Genomic DNA, 16002 nt, shown 5'->3' with positions numbered 1-16002 from the left:
AACAGAGAGAGGGGAGGGAAGGTGGACAACTGTCAAAAGCCATGGGCACGGCTAAGTCCACATCCCCCTTCCCGTCTCACCCTCTAATTACCCAGGCGGGCTCCTCACATGCCTGACTGGCACCACCACAGTGCTAACCCAGTTGTTCCCAAACCTCACTGGGCACCAGGATCACCTGCGGCTTACGCACAGATGGCTGAGTCCTGCCCCCAGGCTTTGTGACAGGTTAAGTCTGAAGAAGGCCTGAGACTTCCCAAGTAGTGCTCAATGCTGCTGGTCCCAGGACCACACTTTGAGAAGCCCTGCTCATCTTACACAATGAGCCAGGTGCTTGAAAATCAGGGTGGAAAATGCCACTAACTTTTTTAAGAGTGTCATCCAAATGCCACTTACATATCAATTTTTAAAAACACATAAAATAAAGTTAGTAGACTTTAAAACTGCATGTCATAATTTTTATAACATAAAACATATTTTATAATGCATTTATATATGTTCATGCAATCTAAAATAATATAGGAATATTCAATGTCCTCAAAAAAAAAACTCACCTCAAAATATTTTATTTTCTTGGCATTTCTCACTGCAATAGAAAGCAATTTGTAGAAACCACTGATGAGGGGCAACCGCACCGACTGCAGAACTAATTCATATGCAAATGAGTACACCCATGGTTCAAAAAATCCTACTTGTTTCTCAGGCAGAATCTCTCTGCAAAAACAAATTAAAGCTTAAGGCAGAAATTTTTATTATACTAATTTTTATTCAGCTTTATAATTATAAGGGACATAAACAATTACGGACTACAATTCCATTTATACAAAATTTTTAGGTATATCTATATTCCATTTTTCTCTACCTGAAGATCTTTTAAACATTAAAAAAAAATTCTATACTGGTAGATTTAGATATATTTTAAAGGTCTATATAAGTGAGTTTATCTTTCACTATTAATATTTCATTTCTTATATCTATATAAGGGTATTTCCTATATTATAGCCAATAACTGATAATTTTCACTCTTAAATAATTAGAATTTTACAAAATACCTGCAAAACTCCACCAGGTTAATGAAAGCTGAAAAATCTTTAGGTTTAGCAGGATGCAGGTTTGCAGCTGGATCTGAAGTTGGGATCACTAAGACACCAGTAGCTTCATCTCCATCCTTAAAAATTAATTGTACCAAACAAACATTGTACCATTCAATCATAAATCATTCAAGAAATAACTTTCCAACTGACATCATGGTCAAGGCCTGATGCTGTGATGAAATATACAAAATGAGAAAGACAGAGACGGGTCCTCAAGGGCTCACAGTTTGATAAGAAGGATGGGACTTACAGGAAGTGATGAAAGATTAGGACAAATACAAAAATACCAGGGGTAGCACTTCTTGAAGGAGCTAGCAATAATGCCATGACAGAGGTAGAATTTCAAAAGGTGACTTGGTGATTTCAAGCTGAGAAATAGAGGAATAATTAACAGTAATAAGACAAATGAAAAATATGATTTGGGGGGAAGTATATGAAGTTCAGGTTTTTGTTTCATTTTGTTTTTAATTTTAGAGACAGGTCTTGCTCTGTCACCTAGGCTGGAGTTCAGTGGCATGATCATGACTATATAGTGACTATAACCTTGAACTCCTGGGCTCAAGCAATCCCTCTGCTTCAGTCTCTTAAGTAGCTGGGACTACAGGTACAAGCCACCACACCCGGCTAATTTTTCTATTTTTTGTAGAGACAGGGTCTCACTATGTTGCCCAGGCTGGTCTCAAACTCTGGGCCTCAAGTGATTGATCCTCCTGCCTCCCAAAATCCTGGAACTATAGGCCTAAGCCACTGCACTCAGCCTGAAGTTGAATTTTAAACATACTAAGTTTATTCACCAAATCTGTGTTGTCAAATACAATCGTGTATTCAAATTTGAATGTTAAACAAGTGGTTGGAAATACACAGTAGGAACCAATAAAGGAGGATTAGGCTGGAGACCAGGTGTATTTGGGACGTGATAACAGAGGCATAGCTGACCTACTGGAAGGAAGCAAGAAGGGCAGGAAACAGAGGAGAAAGGGAAGCCACTAAAGACACCAGGGACGATAGACACATTTTCTAAAATGCAAATCTGTTGACTGACATAGTTCCAGGAAGTTTCAACAAGTACCTTTTGGCAAGTTTTTTAAAACTAAAATTATTTTAGATATACACAAAGCACAGAAAGCAATCAAACACATACTGGTGTTCCTATCACCCAGCATAAAAAAATAGAACATTACAAGTGCACCAAAGCCAGCGTGGCCATAGCCTTGTCCTGTTTCTTTTCTTTATCCTCTGCATATCCTCCCCATCATCTCCTCTAACTTCACAGGATTGTAGTGGAAGTACATACACACAAATCCTAATGAGCACAACCTAGTCTTAAAAAAATCACTGTGCTCGAAAGCAAGCCAGATGTTTTCCAGTGGAACTCGGGCCTTTCCCATGAGCCTCCATACCATGGCTTCTGGTTCCTATAAACTCCTCAGACAGTAGCAGGGCAGCTCCTAGCTGGCAACTTTAAACCATGACTTACCTTTTTACCCAGACTAGGAACACTGGGTACAGAAAAAAGAGGGCACTTTCTTCTTTCTCTGCCTATTATCTACATTCTACTACCTCGAAAATACATTTGAGGCCGGGCGCGGTGGCTCACGCCTGTAATCCTAGCACTCTGGGAGGCTGAGGCGGGTGGATTGCTCGAGGTCAGGAGTTCGAGACCAGCCTGAGCAAGACCCCGTCTCTACTAAAAATAGAAACAAATTATCTGGCCAACTAAAATATATATATATAGAAAAAATTAGCCGGGCATGGTGGCGCATGCCTGTAGTCCCAGCTACTCGGGAGGCTGAGGCAGGAGGATCGCTTAAGCCCAGGAGTTTGAGGTTGCTGTGAGCTAGGCTGACGCCACGGCACTCACGCTAGCCTGAGCAACACAGCGAGACTCTGTCTCAAAAAAAAAATACATTTGACACTTTATACCTCAATTTGGAGTTTCCTTAACTCTAAATAAGAGGAACCCCAACCTTCCCTATCATACTGCAAAAAGTCACTTCTCTGCAAAATAAGATGTATATCACTCTTCACTATTGCTAAGGAATGAGAAATAAACAAGCCTAGTAAACAATTTTTTCAAAAAAATTGTTTTAACATATTAAACATATAAATTACTTTTAGAACAATCCAGTAATAACATTTTCTATATATTAGGCCACATCCAATAGAAAAGTATCAATGGCACATAATTCTGAAGAAACCAACTTTCTTCAGTCCCATACAAATGTGCTATTATCCACTCAATATTTACATGCAAAGAGAGTTAGTATAAAAATGATGCGAAATTATTGACAAAAACTGCTAACCTCTTGTTCCCCAACCATCTGTGTTTCTAGTGTAAGATCCAATTTCTCGACAATCTTCAAAACAGATTTTACAAATTCATTATACAGTAAACGGTTCAGACTTTGAAGGGAGGAATTCACAAAGAAAAATGCTTCATCTGCTATGATAGAATCCTTCAAATAAAGAAAAATAATAAACCTCAAAATCCTATGCAAAAAAGTATTAGTATATTTTATCAGCATTAATACACACACACACACACACACACACACGTATATTTATATATTACGGAAACATTGATATATAAACTGTAGCAGACTTACCTGGAAGTTTTCAAGCTGCAAAATTTAGATACCTTCCTACCTTATGACAGCATCATTTTATGATTTATCCACATATACATAGATAAAAAAATTATATATATATATCTCCATTAAAAACATAATGTATCATTTCTTTAAAAGTGAGCCTATTCTACCATTCCAAAATTACAGGCCAATTACTCTGCCTATACTCATTCAAATATTTTACAGGACTTAACCTCAAAATATAGGAATATCTAACATCACACACAAAAAAGATACATTTGAGTAAAATTACTACCAACTGCTACACTATTTTATGTCAGTAAGAAAAAAACTAAAAAATGCCTAAGACTTCTCATAAGAATCATCTATTGACAAGAATAGCTTGTCCTAGGCTATTAATGCTTAGTCAAGGTATGTATTAAAATACTAGCCACCACCTGGGTTAAAGTAGACACAAAAGAAACATCTGCTAGAAACATATTAGGTAGGAGGTGTTATTCTAATCGTAAGTGATGTAAATAATGCTGTGCACCAATCCTCTTCATACCTACTAAACCTACTGGATTTATCTTCATCTTTAACAAATAAAAGAGAATACAGAAGTGGTGGGTGAGGGAAAAAAAAGAAAAAAAAATAAGAAAAAGAGAATAGCTCTTGTATGGTGACAATACTATTAATATTAATGTGTTTTGTTACCTAAAAGGTTGGACCTATTAGAAAGAACAATGTAGCATCCACTGTACTGCCCTACTACTGAAAGCTAAAATGGGGATTCAGCAACGGTAACTAACTGATGTCAAAAAGAGGACTATAAACGTTTGTGTTCCTTTCAACTCATTTTTTTTCTAGTCTCGCTGTAACTGTCCTTAGACTGTTTAATTTTTTATTATTTCAAGTACATGTTTTTAAAAAAACATTTGAAAGTTTGTAAAATGTAATTCTGAAATAAATAGGTCTTAAATCTAACATTATGGAGACTAATAAAGACAGAAAGTAGGGTACTTTCATGGCTTTCAAATTGTAAATTTTACCATCATCTGGTCACAGCTCAGGAGATTTCTAAAAAGATCCACATAATCTTTGTAGGTGGGCACTTTCCATTTGCCAGTTCTGACTTCCCCCAAGGCACGACGGTCTTCAGATCCCGACTCAGCACCCTGACAAGGGAGGTAACATGCCAATATCTGCCCGAGGATTCACAAAAGCAGCACCACTGCCAGAACTTGCTGATTTTCTGAATTTTCTAAGTTAAAACAGCTGCCCCCAGGGAGACTAAATAATTATATTGAGGAAGATACTGTATTATGAAAGCATAATAAAAAGCTGAAAGAAAATTATGACTCTTCTGTGACTAAAATTGAGATGCACCCACAAGCATTTCAACACGCTGTCTACCGAATGTTATAAATCATTTCAGCAACCCCCAACCCTTTTGGTACCAGGAACCATTTTCACAGAAGACGGGGAGCAAGGGGATGGTTTTGTGATGACTCAAGCACATTACATTTATTGTACACTTTATTTCTATTATTATATTGTAATATATAATGAAATAATTATACAACTGACCATAGATTGGGGACCCCTAAATTTTATCTCATTCTTTTTTTTTTTACAGGAGGGAGGGTAAGAGGGGTAAAGGGGGAGGAGGGGAGAGAAATCTATCTCACTTTCTCACACAGTTCAATCTCTCATCTCAACCTATTTCCTGTAGTTTCTAGGAACTAAGATATGCCTCCCATAATACACATAATATCCATTTTGTTTCAGAGTTTCAAGAGAGAAAACATTTCCTTTTTGTAAAAATGTATATAACAGTAAAGTTATGCTTAAAGATGTTTCATACCTTAGGAAAAGTGTATTTACCTAACAAAATGTAAAGGTATTACATCCTACACTTTTCTAAATGTAAGGCATGGCTAACAACCAAGAAAGGCTACTTTTATATATTTACATAAAACCTCAGCAACATCTCTAACTTTCAGTGATAAAAGACTAATTTTCAAAAAACATTAAATTCAGAATTTACCTTTTGAAGGATCACTGGTTTAGAACATATTCTGATTAAACCCTGATGCACTAAAAAAAGAAAATAAAAATAAAAATGAACGAAACACTGGAAAATATAACCACTCAATAAAAATGATAGTCATTATTTTTTGGAACCTAACTTTATCTCTCAATTTCTTTTCTAAGTTTCTTAATATCTTTAGTTTAAAAATTTGAACTATTAAGATTCAGAAGTAAAAGGATGAAAAATGGAAGATGAACTCCCAGAATTTAGGAGTTCATCGAAAAGCATCAAAGATACGAAAGAATGTGACAACCAGATTTTCTTTACCTATATCAAATAACACGTTATTTATTCATCATTCATCATAAAAACAAGAAAGAATTGCAAACTTACCCACAGTACTGATGCAATTCCAGAGAACTGGTCCTTTTTCTGCTAAGGCCAGGAAAACTTTCACTATGGCTCTGCAACACACCAGCTGCATTTTGGGACTATACTGTGGGAAACTGTCTATCTGTACCACCATGAGATGCTCCAGAACTGGAGTGTACACCTCAGGAACCTACCAGAAATGGAGAAGAACTAAGTTAGAGGAAGGAATAAATAAATATAGGAACAATACAAATATTCAAAGTAATTACAACTGAATTAGACACATATGTTAGATATGTGGAAAACATGGCTTATTATCTATTCTGCTAAGCATTAGGTTTATTATTGTGATTGTCTAAAAAAAAATCAGAATAAAACTGTCTTAAGGTGCAATTCTAACCCAAGGGGCAATTCTTAATCTTTTAGAAAGATGGAAAGAGTAAGAAAACCCTGCTCTGTATAACAAAAATATCAAGTTTCATGATAATTCTGTTGACACAAAATACTAACTAAAAATACCATGTGGATCCCAACACTGCCTGCACTAAATGCATTGTATGACCCCATCAAAATATTTGAAGAAAAGATCAAATATTTAAAATTGCGCTCAGTTTAATTTAACTATTTCACTTACTGTGTCAAGGTAAAGTAAGACACTTGCAACAGACTGGAGGAAACTTGGCATCTGATAAACATGGTCATCAACAGTGTCTGTCTGAGTGAGGAACATCTGCTTGCAGCGCTGAATGAGCTCAACGTACATGAAGTCAACATCTTTTGCATTTACCACCTTGCAAGGCTTTAGGAAGGGTAAAGCAGAAGTCCGTCAATCTTATCAATATCAAATAATGGCATTTAAGGTGTCAGGGTCACGTTAAGCCATGGGATTATAAACTGAATATTAACAAGCTTTTTAATTGAGAAGAAATACAGATATAAAGTGCAGTATCTTATAAAGATACTTTTTATAATAACCCATAATCACATTCTAAACATTGTCAGTTATAGGTACGAGGCACTCTCTAGACAGTGGGATCGAAGACAAGTGAGGGGCAGTCTCTGCTCCCCAAGGTTGGCCATTCACAGGAGAGACCAGAAGACACCACCTAACTGAGACACGCTGCTATACCATACCTAGGGCCATCTTTTTGAACTCCTAAATCTGTTACTGCAACTACCCAATTTCAGACTTTTCAAAGGCTTCTCTAGACTTCCAAACCTGATCCAGACTCCTCAAGGATCTGACTGGTTTATCTTTCACAATCCTCTCCCTCTTTGCTTGTCTATCATGCCCTAGCCACGGGGACAAGCTGAGGTTGCGTAGACCACAGGATGTAAAAGGAAAATCCCATGCTGTCCTTTACCTCTGAGCCTTCTCATGTGCTGTTTCTTCTGCCCTAAGCGTATTTAAAGGAGCTGACAGAGACAAACAGAGATGACGATTAAAAAAAAGGGAGAGAGGCAGGGTTCAGGGGCTCGTGCCTGTAATTCCAGCACTTTGGGAGGCCGAGGCAGGGGGATCACTTGAGCACAGGAATTTGAGACCAGCCTGGGCAACATAGCGAGACCCCATCTCTACAAAAATAAAAAAAATTAGCCAGGCAAGGTGGTACATGGCTGTAGTACCAGCTACTTAGGAGGCTGAGGCAGGAGGACCACTTCAGCCCAAAAGTTCACAGCTGCAGTGAGCTATGATCATGCCACTTCATACCAGCGTGGGGGACACAGTGAGACCCTATCTCTGAAAAATAAAAAATAAAAATAAAATAAAAAGACACAGTAGAGACTGATGGATAAATTTATAGGAAGAGAGGGAGGAAGCTATTTTCTCTATAAAGTAGAAGTCACAGAGATCCACTAAGAGGGAAGTAACTAGGGTTATTCTTAATATTCTTAAATATTCCAGTCACATGAACTTCTCTTTCTAAAACTCTGAGTGAAATCAGCTACAATTTTACTTTATAAATAAGGGGCAGTACAGCACAGAGGGGAAAACATGGTGTTTCTAGCCTTCAGACTTAGATTTAGGGCTCGAACCTGTCAATTCTGTGTGTCCTTTGACAAGTTTCCTAAGTTCCCTGGGACTCAGTTTCCTCATCTGTACAACAGAGTTAATACTCAGCTTGTAGGAGAGTTATGAATATTTAACACATATACAGAATTCTGGTACATAGTGGACACTGAAAAAACCCAGAAGTGCTAATAAAACAAATGACAGTAACACAGTTGCCCCTCAGTATACGTGGAGGTTGGTTACAGGACATCCCCCACCCTGAGTATATCTAAATCTGTGCATATATTCTGCCCTGCAGAACCCCTGTAGATGAAAAAATCAGTCTTCCTTATGTACAGGTTTTGCATCCCACAAACACTGCATTTTTTGATCTGCATTTGTTTCAAAAAAATCCACATCCACATAGTTCAAACTCATGTCATTCAAGGATCAGCTGTATTGTCACAAGTATGAGATGCTACTCAAAAATGTAATAAATTACATTCCTTTAAACACTCAAGTGAAATCAAAAAGATTAAATAGAGTAAATTAATGAGCCATACTCCCGCAAAAAGTCCATATCCACGAATAGCAATGGATAACTCCTTGTTGTTTGAATCCACATTTCTGATGATTCCATAGAACTGCTCCATAAAATACTGCAGCTTACTCTTATGCATTTCTGCATCTTTTGCCACCATAAAAGAAACCTGCAATTGCATATTTACTTTTTAGAAATATTTAACAGCAAAATAAAGAAATCTATACAAACATGAAAAAGCTAGAATTGTATAGCTCTTACTAAGACACTGTTATACTCACATACAACTGCTTTTACTTATAAAGACCGTTTGCTTCAGTTTTGCTTAGTCTCCATCAAGTTCAGAAAAGACAGTCTTTTTTTTCTTTTTGATACAGAGTCTCGTTCTGTCACCCGGGCTAGAGTGCCATGGCATCAGCCTAAGTCACACCAACCTCAAACTCCTAGGCTCAAGTAATCCTTCTGCCTCAGCCTCCCGAGTAGCTGGGACTACAGGTATGTGCCACCATGCCCAGCTAATTGTTTTTTAATATATATTTTTTTAGCTGTCCAGATCATTTCTTTCTATTTTTAGTAGAGATGGGGTCTCGCTCTTGCTCAGGCTGGTCTTGAACTCCTAACCTTGAGCAATCCTCTCACCTCGGCCTCCCAGAGTGCTAGGATTACAGACGTGAGCCACCACGCCCGACCAAGACAGTCTTTTAAATAGGGATATGTGATGCATTTTCCCAGAGAAAGGGACCAGGGAGATGCAGGAAGAAATCTGCATAAGAAAACAGGTTTTGAATTAAGGCTCCCTAATGAAGCAGAAAGCAGTCTGTAGAGATCATCTGTCCCCAGAGAGTGAATGAGAGCCATCAAGTGGCCAACGAGTTCAGTTTAGAACTATCAATCTAAAAGAAAGATAAGGCATCTCAGTTTTTGAAAAAATAAGCTATAAACTGTAAAGCTTAAATTAAGTGAGGCTAGGGAAAAATGTACTCTGAGAAACAAATATATCACTATTTACCCAACTAAGTAACATCCTAAATGCAAGAACTAACAAAAGCAGTCAAAAAAGCATTCCTCATACCAGCAGAAAAACTGTCTAAATCAAGGATGGAAAGAACCTAAATAATTATCAAAGGCAGAAAAAAAAATCCACCTTCCACTGCCAACCTACCAATATACTGCCCAAGCCCACCCAAAGCCATCCAGCTTTGTCTTTCCAGGTACTTTGCTCCCCATTTATTTTAGAAGGTCAAATATGATACATACTGTTTCATAATTTCCTTTTTCACAAAGCATGCCTAATATTATTTGGACGTTGGGCCCCTCTAAACCTCATGTTGAAATCTGATGCCCAGTGTTGGAGGCGGGGCCCAGGGGCACATGTCTGTGTCGGGAGCAGATCCCTCAAGAATGGCTTGGTGCCCTCCTCACAGGAGTAAGTGAGTCCCTGCTATTAGTCCATGAGGGGGTGTGGCACCTCCCCCTTCTCTCTCTTGCTCCCTCTCTGGCCAGGTGACACACCTGCCCCCCCTCTGCCTTCTGCCTTGACTGGAAGCTCCCTGAAGCAGACACTGGCACCATGCTTGGACAGTCTGTAGAACCATGAGCCAAATAAACCTCTTTTCTTTATAAATTACCCAGTTTCAGATATTTTCTTTATAGCAACACAAAGTGGACTAATAATACAACACCATAAACATGTTTCTCAAGAAGTAAACAATGCCAAATTAATTAATTACAGTATAGTTTTTTGTTTTATAAATATACTATTTGTAAGCACTTAAACTATTACTAATTTTCTATTATTGTATTTCCAACAGACATTCTTTTTATCATTTTTATCCAACTATTTTCTGTACATAATAGTAAAGACTTGAAAATAATTATTCAACAATAGAGGATTGATTAAAACATGATGACTCATAAATATAATGATATATTATGCTTCCCTTGAAAATTAACCATGTAGATCTCAATGTGCTGGCAGGAAAGTATATCCAACATAGTAGAAAATCCTAAGCCAAAATTTTATGAATACTCCTTGATGTAAAGGTACCTCTCTTCCTCTCTCCTCACTCCCTCCTCCTGAAGAGGAAAGGGAAAACAAGGAAGGGAGGTAGGAAAGAAAGAGAGAGGGGGGGGGGTCACCAGCATGGTAAGTGATTTTTTTTCCTTGGTGGTAGGATTTCAGAAGATTTTAGTGGTCTTCTTTGTACTCTTCTACATTTTTTCACTTATATGCAACTAACCTGCAATGTTTTTCGTAAGAACTTTATGTAAAGCTATAGAATGAAAAATGGAATATTTCTTTCCACAGAAGTGTTGTTTAAATTCAAAAATACACATACAATAGGCAAAATAATAATGAAAAAGAAAGAAGATGGAGAACATCCACTACCTAATTTCAAGACTTAATATAAAGCTGGAATCAGGCCGGGCGCAGTGGCTCACACCTGTAATCCCAGCACTCTGGGAGGCCGAGGCGGGTGGATCGCTCGAGGTCAGGAGTTCGAGACCAGCCTGAGCAAGAGCGAGACCCCATCTCTACTAAAAAATAGAAACAAATTATCTGGCCAACTAAAAATACACATAGAAAAAATTAGCCGGGCATGGTGGCGCATGCCTATAGTCCCAGCTACTCAGGAGGCTGAGGCAGTAGGATCGCTTAAGCCCAGGAGATTAAGGTTGCTGTGAGCGAGGCTAATGCCATGGCACTCACTCTAGCCCGGGCAACAGAGAGAGACTCTGTCTCAAAAAATAAAAAAAATAAAGCTGGAATCATTAAAACAGTGGGATACTGCTGTAAGCATGGGCATAAATATGAATGGAACAAACTAGAGAGTCTAGAAATCAACCCACACATAGATGGTCAACCGATTTTTGAAAAACGTGTACAGGTAAGTCAATGGGGAAATAAGAGTCTTTTTAACAAATGGTGCTAGAACCAACGAATTGGGGAAAAATCAACTTCAACCTTTACTTTACACCATACACAAAAACTAATTCAAAATGGACCACAGGGTCGGGTATGGTGGCTCTCATGCCTGTAATCCTAGCACTTTGGGAGGCTGAGGCGGGAGGATCACTTGAGGTCAGGAGTTCGAGACCAGCCTGAGTGAGAACTTGTCTCTACAAAAAACAGAAAAATTAGCCTGGTGTGGCATGTACCTGTAGTCCCAGGTACTCAGGAGGCTGAGGCAAAAGGATCGCTTGAGCCCAGGAGTTTGAGGTTGCAGTGAGCTATGATGATGCCACTGCACTCTACCTGGGGCAACAAAGTTTAAGACCCTGTCTCAAAAAAAAAAAGTTGGACTACAGACCTAAATGTAAATGCTAAAACTATAAACTACTGAACTTCCTAAAGAGGTTGGTCTGAGTGCAGTGGTGTTTACAACTAATTGATCACAACCAGTTATAGATTCCTTTGTTCCTTCTCCACTCCCACTGCTTCACTTGACCAGCCGTTAAAAAAAATAAATAAATAAAAATAAACTTCTCAGAGAAACATGTCAGAAAATCTTTCAAACTGTGCGATAGGCAAAAAGATTTCTTAGAGAGGACATACAAAGGAGGAATCAGTTTAAAAACTGATAAATTGGGAGTCCTGATCAAGATGGCAGACGAGAAAAACCGCCAGCCAGAGTGTCTGTGCAAGAAAGACAGATTTTAGAAGAAAGTGAAAAAAATAGGCAGATGAACATAGATCAGACGAGGGTCAGAAGGGAGAGTGCCTGAAACTACAGGAGACTCCACATGAACAAGCTGCGGAGGAGAACTGGAAGGAGAGAGGCCCCCAAGAGACTTGGAGACCAGCGACAAGGGTAGGTAGAGCAGCTACATTTCCCCTCCCTTGCGTTTTGGACTGCTGGTGGGCTCCTGAGCGGAGAGACCTGCCCACACCAGCCCAGAGACGGCCACCGCCAGTGAGCCGTGAGCCTCTTGCGGACAGGGCCCCAGGCTCCCATCTCCCTCGGGGCACCTCCCAGTCCATAGACTGAGCAGATCGGTAGGCGCCATATGGCTTCATTCTCCCCTCCCACTTTGCCTAACGGCCACTGCCGAGAGACACAATTTAGCCACCACCCAGAGGCATCTGCAGGGAACCAGACCTCTCCTTTTGGGGACCTACAGCAGACTGAGGGGTACTCAGACTGTGAGCTCCCTACCCGGCAACCCTCCCAGGTGCTGCTTGCCTGGTGACTCCAGGAGAGCAGGGCAAATCCTGAGGCGGAGAGACACCGACCCAGCCTGGGCACCCTGTGGGTGACTTGAGACCAGCTCTCCTCTCCCTGGAAGGGTCAGGGACTGATCTCCAGGGCCCAGGGGACAGGCTTGCAGACCAGATCCCGCACACCCAGGCCTCCATCGCATTGCCCTGGGGCACAGAAGGGTTATTTGTGAATGACCCTACTGAGTGTGTGTGCCTTCAGGGGCAGATCAGCGTGCCTGAGGGGCAACCCTCCTCTCACGGGAAGGCCGTGCGCCCAGCCCAGTCTGCGATCCTGGGCAGGGAACCTCCTGACCTGTATGACAGCCAGAGGAGATCCACTGGCTTGAGGTCCTGCCTGCTGGCAGAGGCCCGGGAGAAACTGCGGAGTGGCGGAGGGTGGAAAGGAGCAAGGCCTGCTCCAGACTGCGGGTCTCAGACAGTCTCACCCCAACGCGCAGACTTTCCTGCTGAGCGGGCCCACTCCAGCCCCTCCTTGGTAGCTTTGCCCAGAAGCAGAGAACAGACCTTTGACCCCTGCTAACAGCACTGTGGAGCTTGAGGGCAGGCTCACCCAACCCAGCTCTGCCCAGACTCACTCCCTGACCTGCCTCCACTGAGGTGCAGGATAAGGACACACCTGGAAGTCCCAGGGCCCCATCTACCACCTGAGGCACTAGAGTGTCTCTCCAGAGGAACGAGAGCCGGTTACAAGACCTAAAAACAACACTGCAGTCTGCCCCTCCCAGCAAGCGCCATCTACTGACAGGGAGGTCATTTTGCACACCCTTTTACTGCATCTACTGAATTATTATCATGTAGGGTGTGGTCAAATTTCACCCACAAACACTACCTACTGGCACAGAGACTAAACAGGGCGTGTCATTATCCAAACAAAATCTAAAGGCACGAAGCAGCAGCTGATCCAGATGGGAAGGAATCAGCTAAAGAACTCCGGAAGTATGAAGAATCAAATGGAAAGCACACCCCCAAAAAGAAACACCAGCTCTCTAGCAATGGACATTAACCAAACTCAGAACACCAAAATGACAGAAGAATTTCAAACATGGACCATCAGAAAACTGAACGATATGCAAGAAAAAGTGGATAACCAACACAAAGAAACCACAAAAAATATCCAGGACTTGGAAGAAAAATTCACTAAAGAAATTGAAATATTAAAGAAAAATCAAACCGAACTCCTGGAAATGAAGAATTTATTCAGGGAACTACAAAACACAGTGGAAAGCCTCAAGAGCAGGGTAGATCAAACAGAAGAAAGAATCTCAGAGATCAAAGATAACACTTTCCAATTAAATAAGTCAGTCACAGAGACAGAGCAAAGAAATAAGAGAAAAGACCAGAGTCTGCAAGAAATGTGGGATTATGTGAAGAAGCCTAACGTGAGAGTTATCGGCATTCCTGAGAGTGAAGAAGAAAATACACAAGGGTTGGATAAGCTATTTGAAGATATAATTGAGGAAAATTTCCCAGGCCTTGCTAAAAATCTAGATATACATGTACAAGAAGCCCAAAGGAACCCTGGGAGATTCACTGCAAATAGGAAGATACCACATCATGCAGTCATCAGACTGAACAAAATATTCACTAAAGAAGCCCTTCTTCGAGCTGTAAGGAGAAAGAAACAAATAACATACAAAGGAAAGCCCATCCAAATAACGCCAGATTTCTCAACTGAAACCTTACAAGCAAGAAGAGACAGGAGCCCCATCCTCACTCTTTTGAAACAGAATAATGCCCAGCCTAGAATCTTGTACCCAGCAAGGATAAGTTTTGTATATGAAGGAGAAATTAAGACATTCTCAGATAAAGACTGAGGGAATACACCAAGACAAGACCAGCCCTCAAAGAACTACTCAAAACAGAGTTGCACATGGACCAGCAGAAGAAACACAAATGTAAAACTACTCAAAAGCTAAAGATCAAAGGCCAGATACCACAATGGCTCAAGAGAGAAAACAAAGCAATGAAGTTCTACCCAACAGGATGAACACAAATCTGCCCCACCTATCAGTTCTCTCAATAAATGTGAATGGCTTGAACTCCCCACTCAAGAGACATAGGCTGGCCCAACGGATAAAAAAAAATACAAGCCAAGTATATCTGATGTCTCCAGGAAACTCATCTAACCTACAAAGATACATTTAGACTGAAAATAAAGGGATGGAAATCGATATTTCAAGCAAACGGAAGCCAAAAGAAGGCTGGTGTGGTGGTTTTAATTTCAGATAACTTAGTTTTGAAATGAACAAAAGTAATGAGAGACAAAGATGGTCACTACATAATGGTGAAGGATACAGTTCAACAAGAAGACATAACTATACTTAATATGTGTGCACCCAACTTAGGTGCACCCAGATTCATAAAGCAAACCCTACTTGAACTAAACCAAATGATAAACAGCAACACCATTAATAGCCGGAGACTTCAACACCCTGCTGACAGCATAGGACAGATCCTGCAAACAGAAAATAAACAAAAAAATAATGGACTTAAACAGAACACTAGAACAAATGGGCCTGACTGACATTTACAAGACATTCTATCCAAACTCCACTGAATATACGTTCTTTTCATCAGCTCATGGGACATTCTCTAAGATTCACCATATCCTAGGACACAAAGCATGTCTTAAAAAATTTAAAAAAACTGGCCGGGCGCGGTGGCTCACGCCTGTAATCCTAGCACTCTGGGAGGCCGAGGCAGGCGGATCGCTCGAGGTCAGGAGTTGGAGACCAGCCTGAGCAAGAGCGAGACCCCGTCTCTACTAAAAATAGAAAGAAATTATCTGGACAACTAAAAATATGTATAGAAAAAATTAGCTGGGCATGGTGGCGCATGCCTGTAGTCCCAGCTACTCGGGAGGCTGAGGCAGTAGGATCGCTTAAGCCCAGGAGTTTGAGGTTGCTGTGAGCTAGGCTGATGCCACGGCACTCACTCTAGCCCCGGCAACAAAGCGACACTCTGTCTCAAAAAAAAAAAAAAAAAAAAAAAAGGAAGAAAAAAATTTAAAAAAATAGAAATTATACCATGCATCTTCTCAGACCACAGTGGAATAAAAGTAGAAATCAACCCTAACAGAAATTCTCATTTCTACTCAAAGTCGTGGAAGCTAAACAACCTTCTCCTTAATGATCATTTCATAAATGAGGAAATCAAGACAGAAATCAAAAGATTCTTT

The 16002-nt window shown here is 40.2% G+C and overlaps 1 protein-coding gene across 3 annotated transcripts in view; it reads right to left on the bottom strand.

Moving 5' to 3' along the window:
- Positions 1-16002, bottom strand: part of PRKDC (protein kinase, DNA-activated, catalytic subunit) — a 170844-nt gene that overhangs the window by 137150 nt on the left and 17692 nt on the right. For all 3 annotated transcript variants that reach the window (XM_045560693.1, XM_045560695.1, XM_045560694.1), the window contains exons 11-18: positions 8625-8771; positions 6703-6867; positions 6090-6258; positions 5712-5761; positions 4714-4839; positions 3395-3547; positions 1050-1165; positions 552-711 (exon numbers count right to left, since the gene is read on the bottom strand). In XM_045560693.1, the coding sequence (XP_045416649.1) occupies positions 552-711; positions 1050-1165; positions 3395-3547; positions 4714-4839; positions 5712-5761; positions 6090-6258; positions 6703-6867; positions 8625-8771 (1086 nt within the window). The remainder of the gene's footprint in view (positions 1-551; positions 712-1049; positions 1166-3394; positions 3548-4713; positions 4840-5711; positions 5762-6089; positions 6259-6702; positions 6868-8624; positions 8772-16002) is intronic.

This window comes from Lemur catta, chromosome 9, assembly GCF_020740605.2.
Source record: "Lemur catta isolate mLemCat1 chromosome 9, mLemCat1.pri, whole genome shotgun sequence".
NCBI classification, from domain to species: Eukaryota; Metazoa; Chordata; class Mammalia; order Primates; family Lemuridae; genus Lemur; species Lemur catta.
This window is presented reverse-complemented; position numbering and strand designations above follow the sequence as displayed.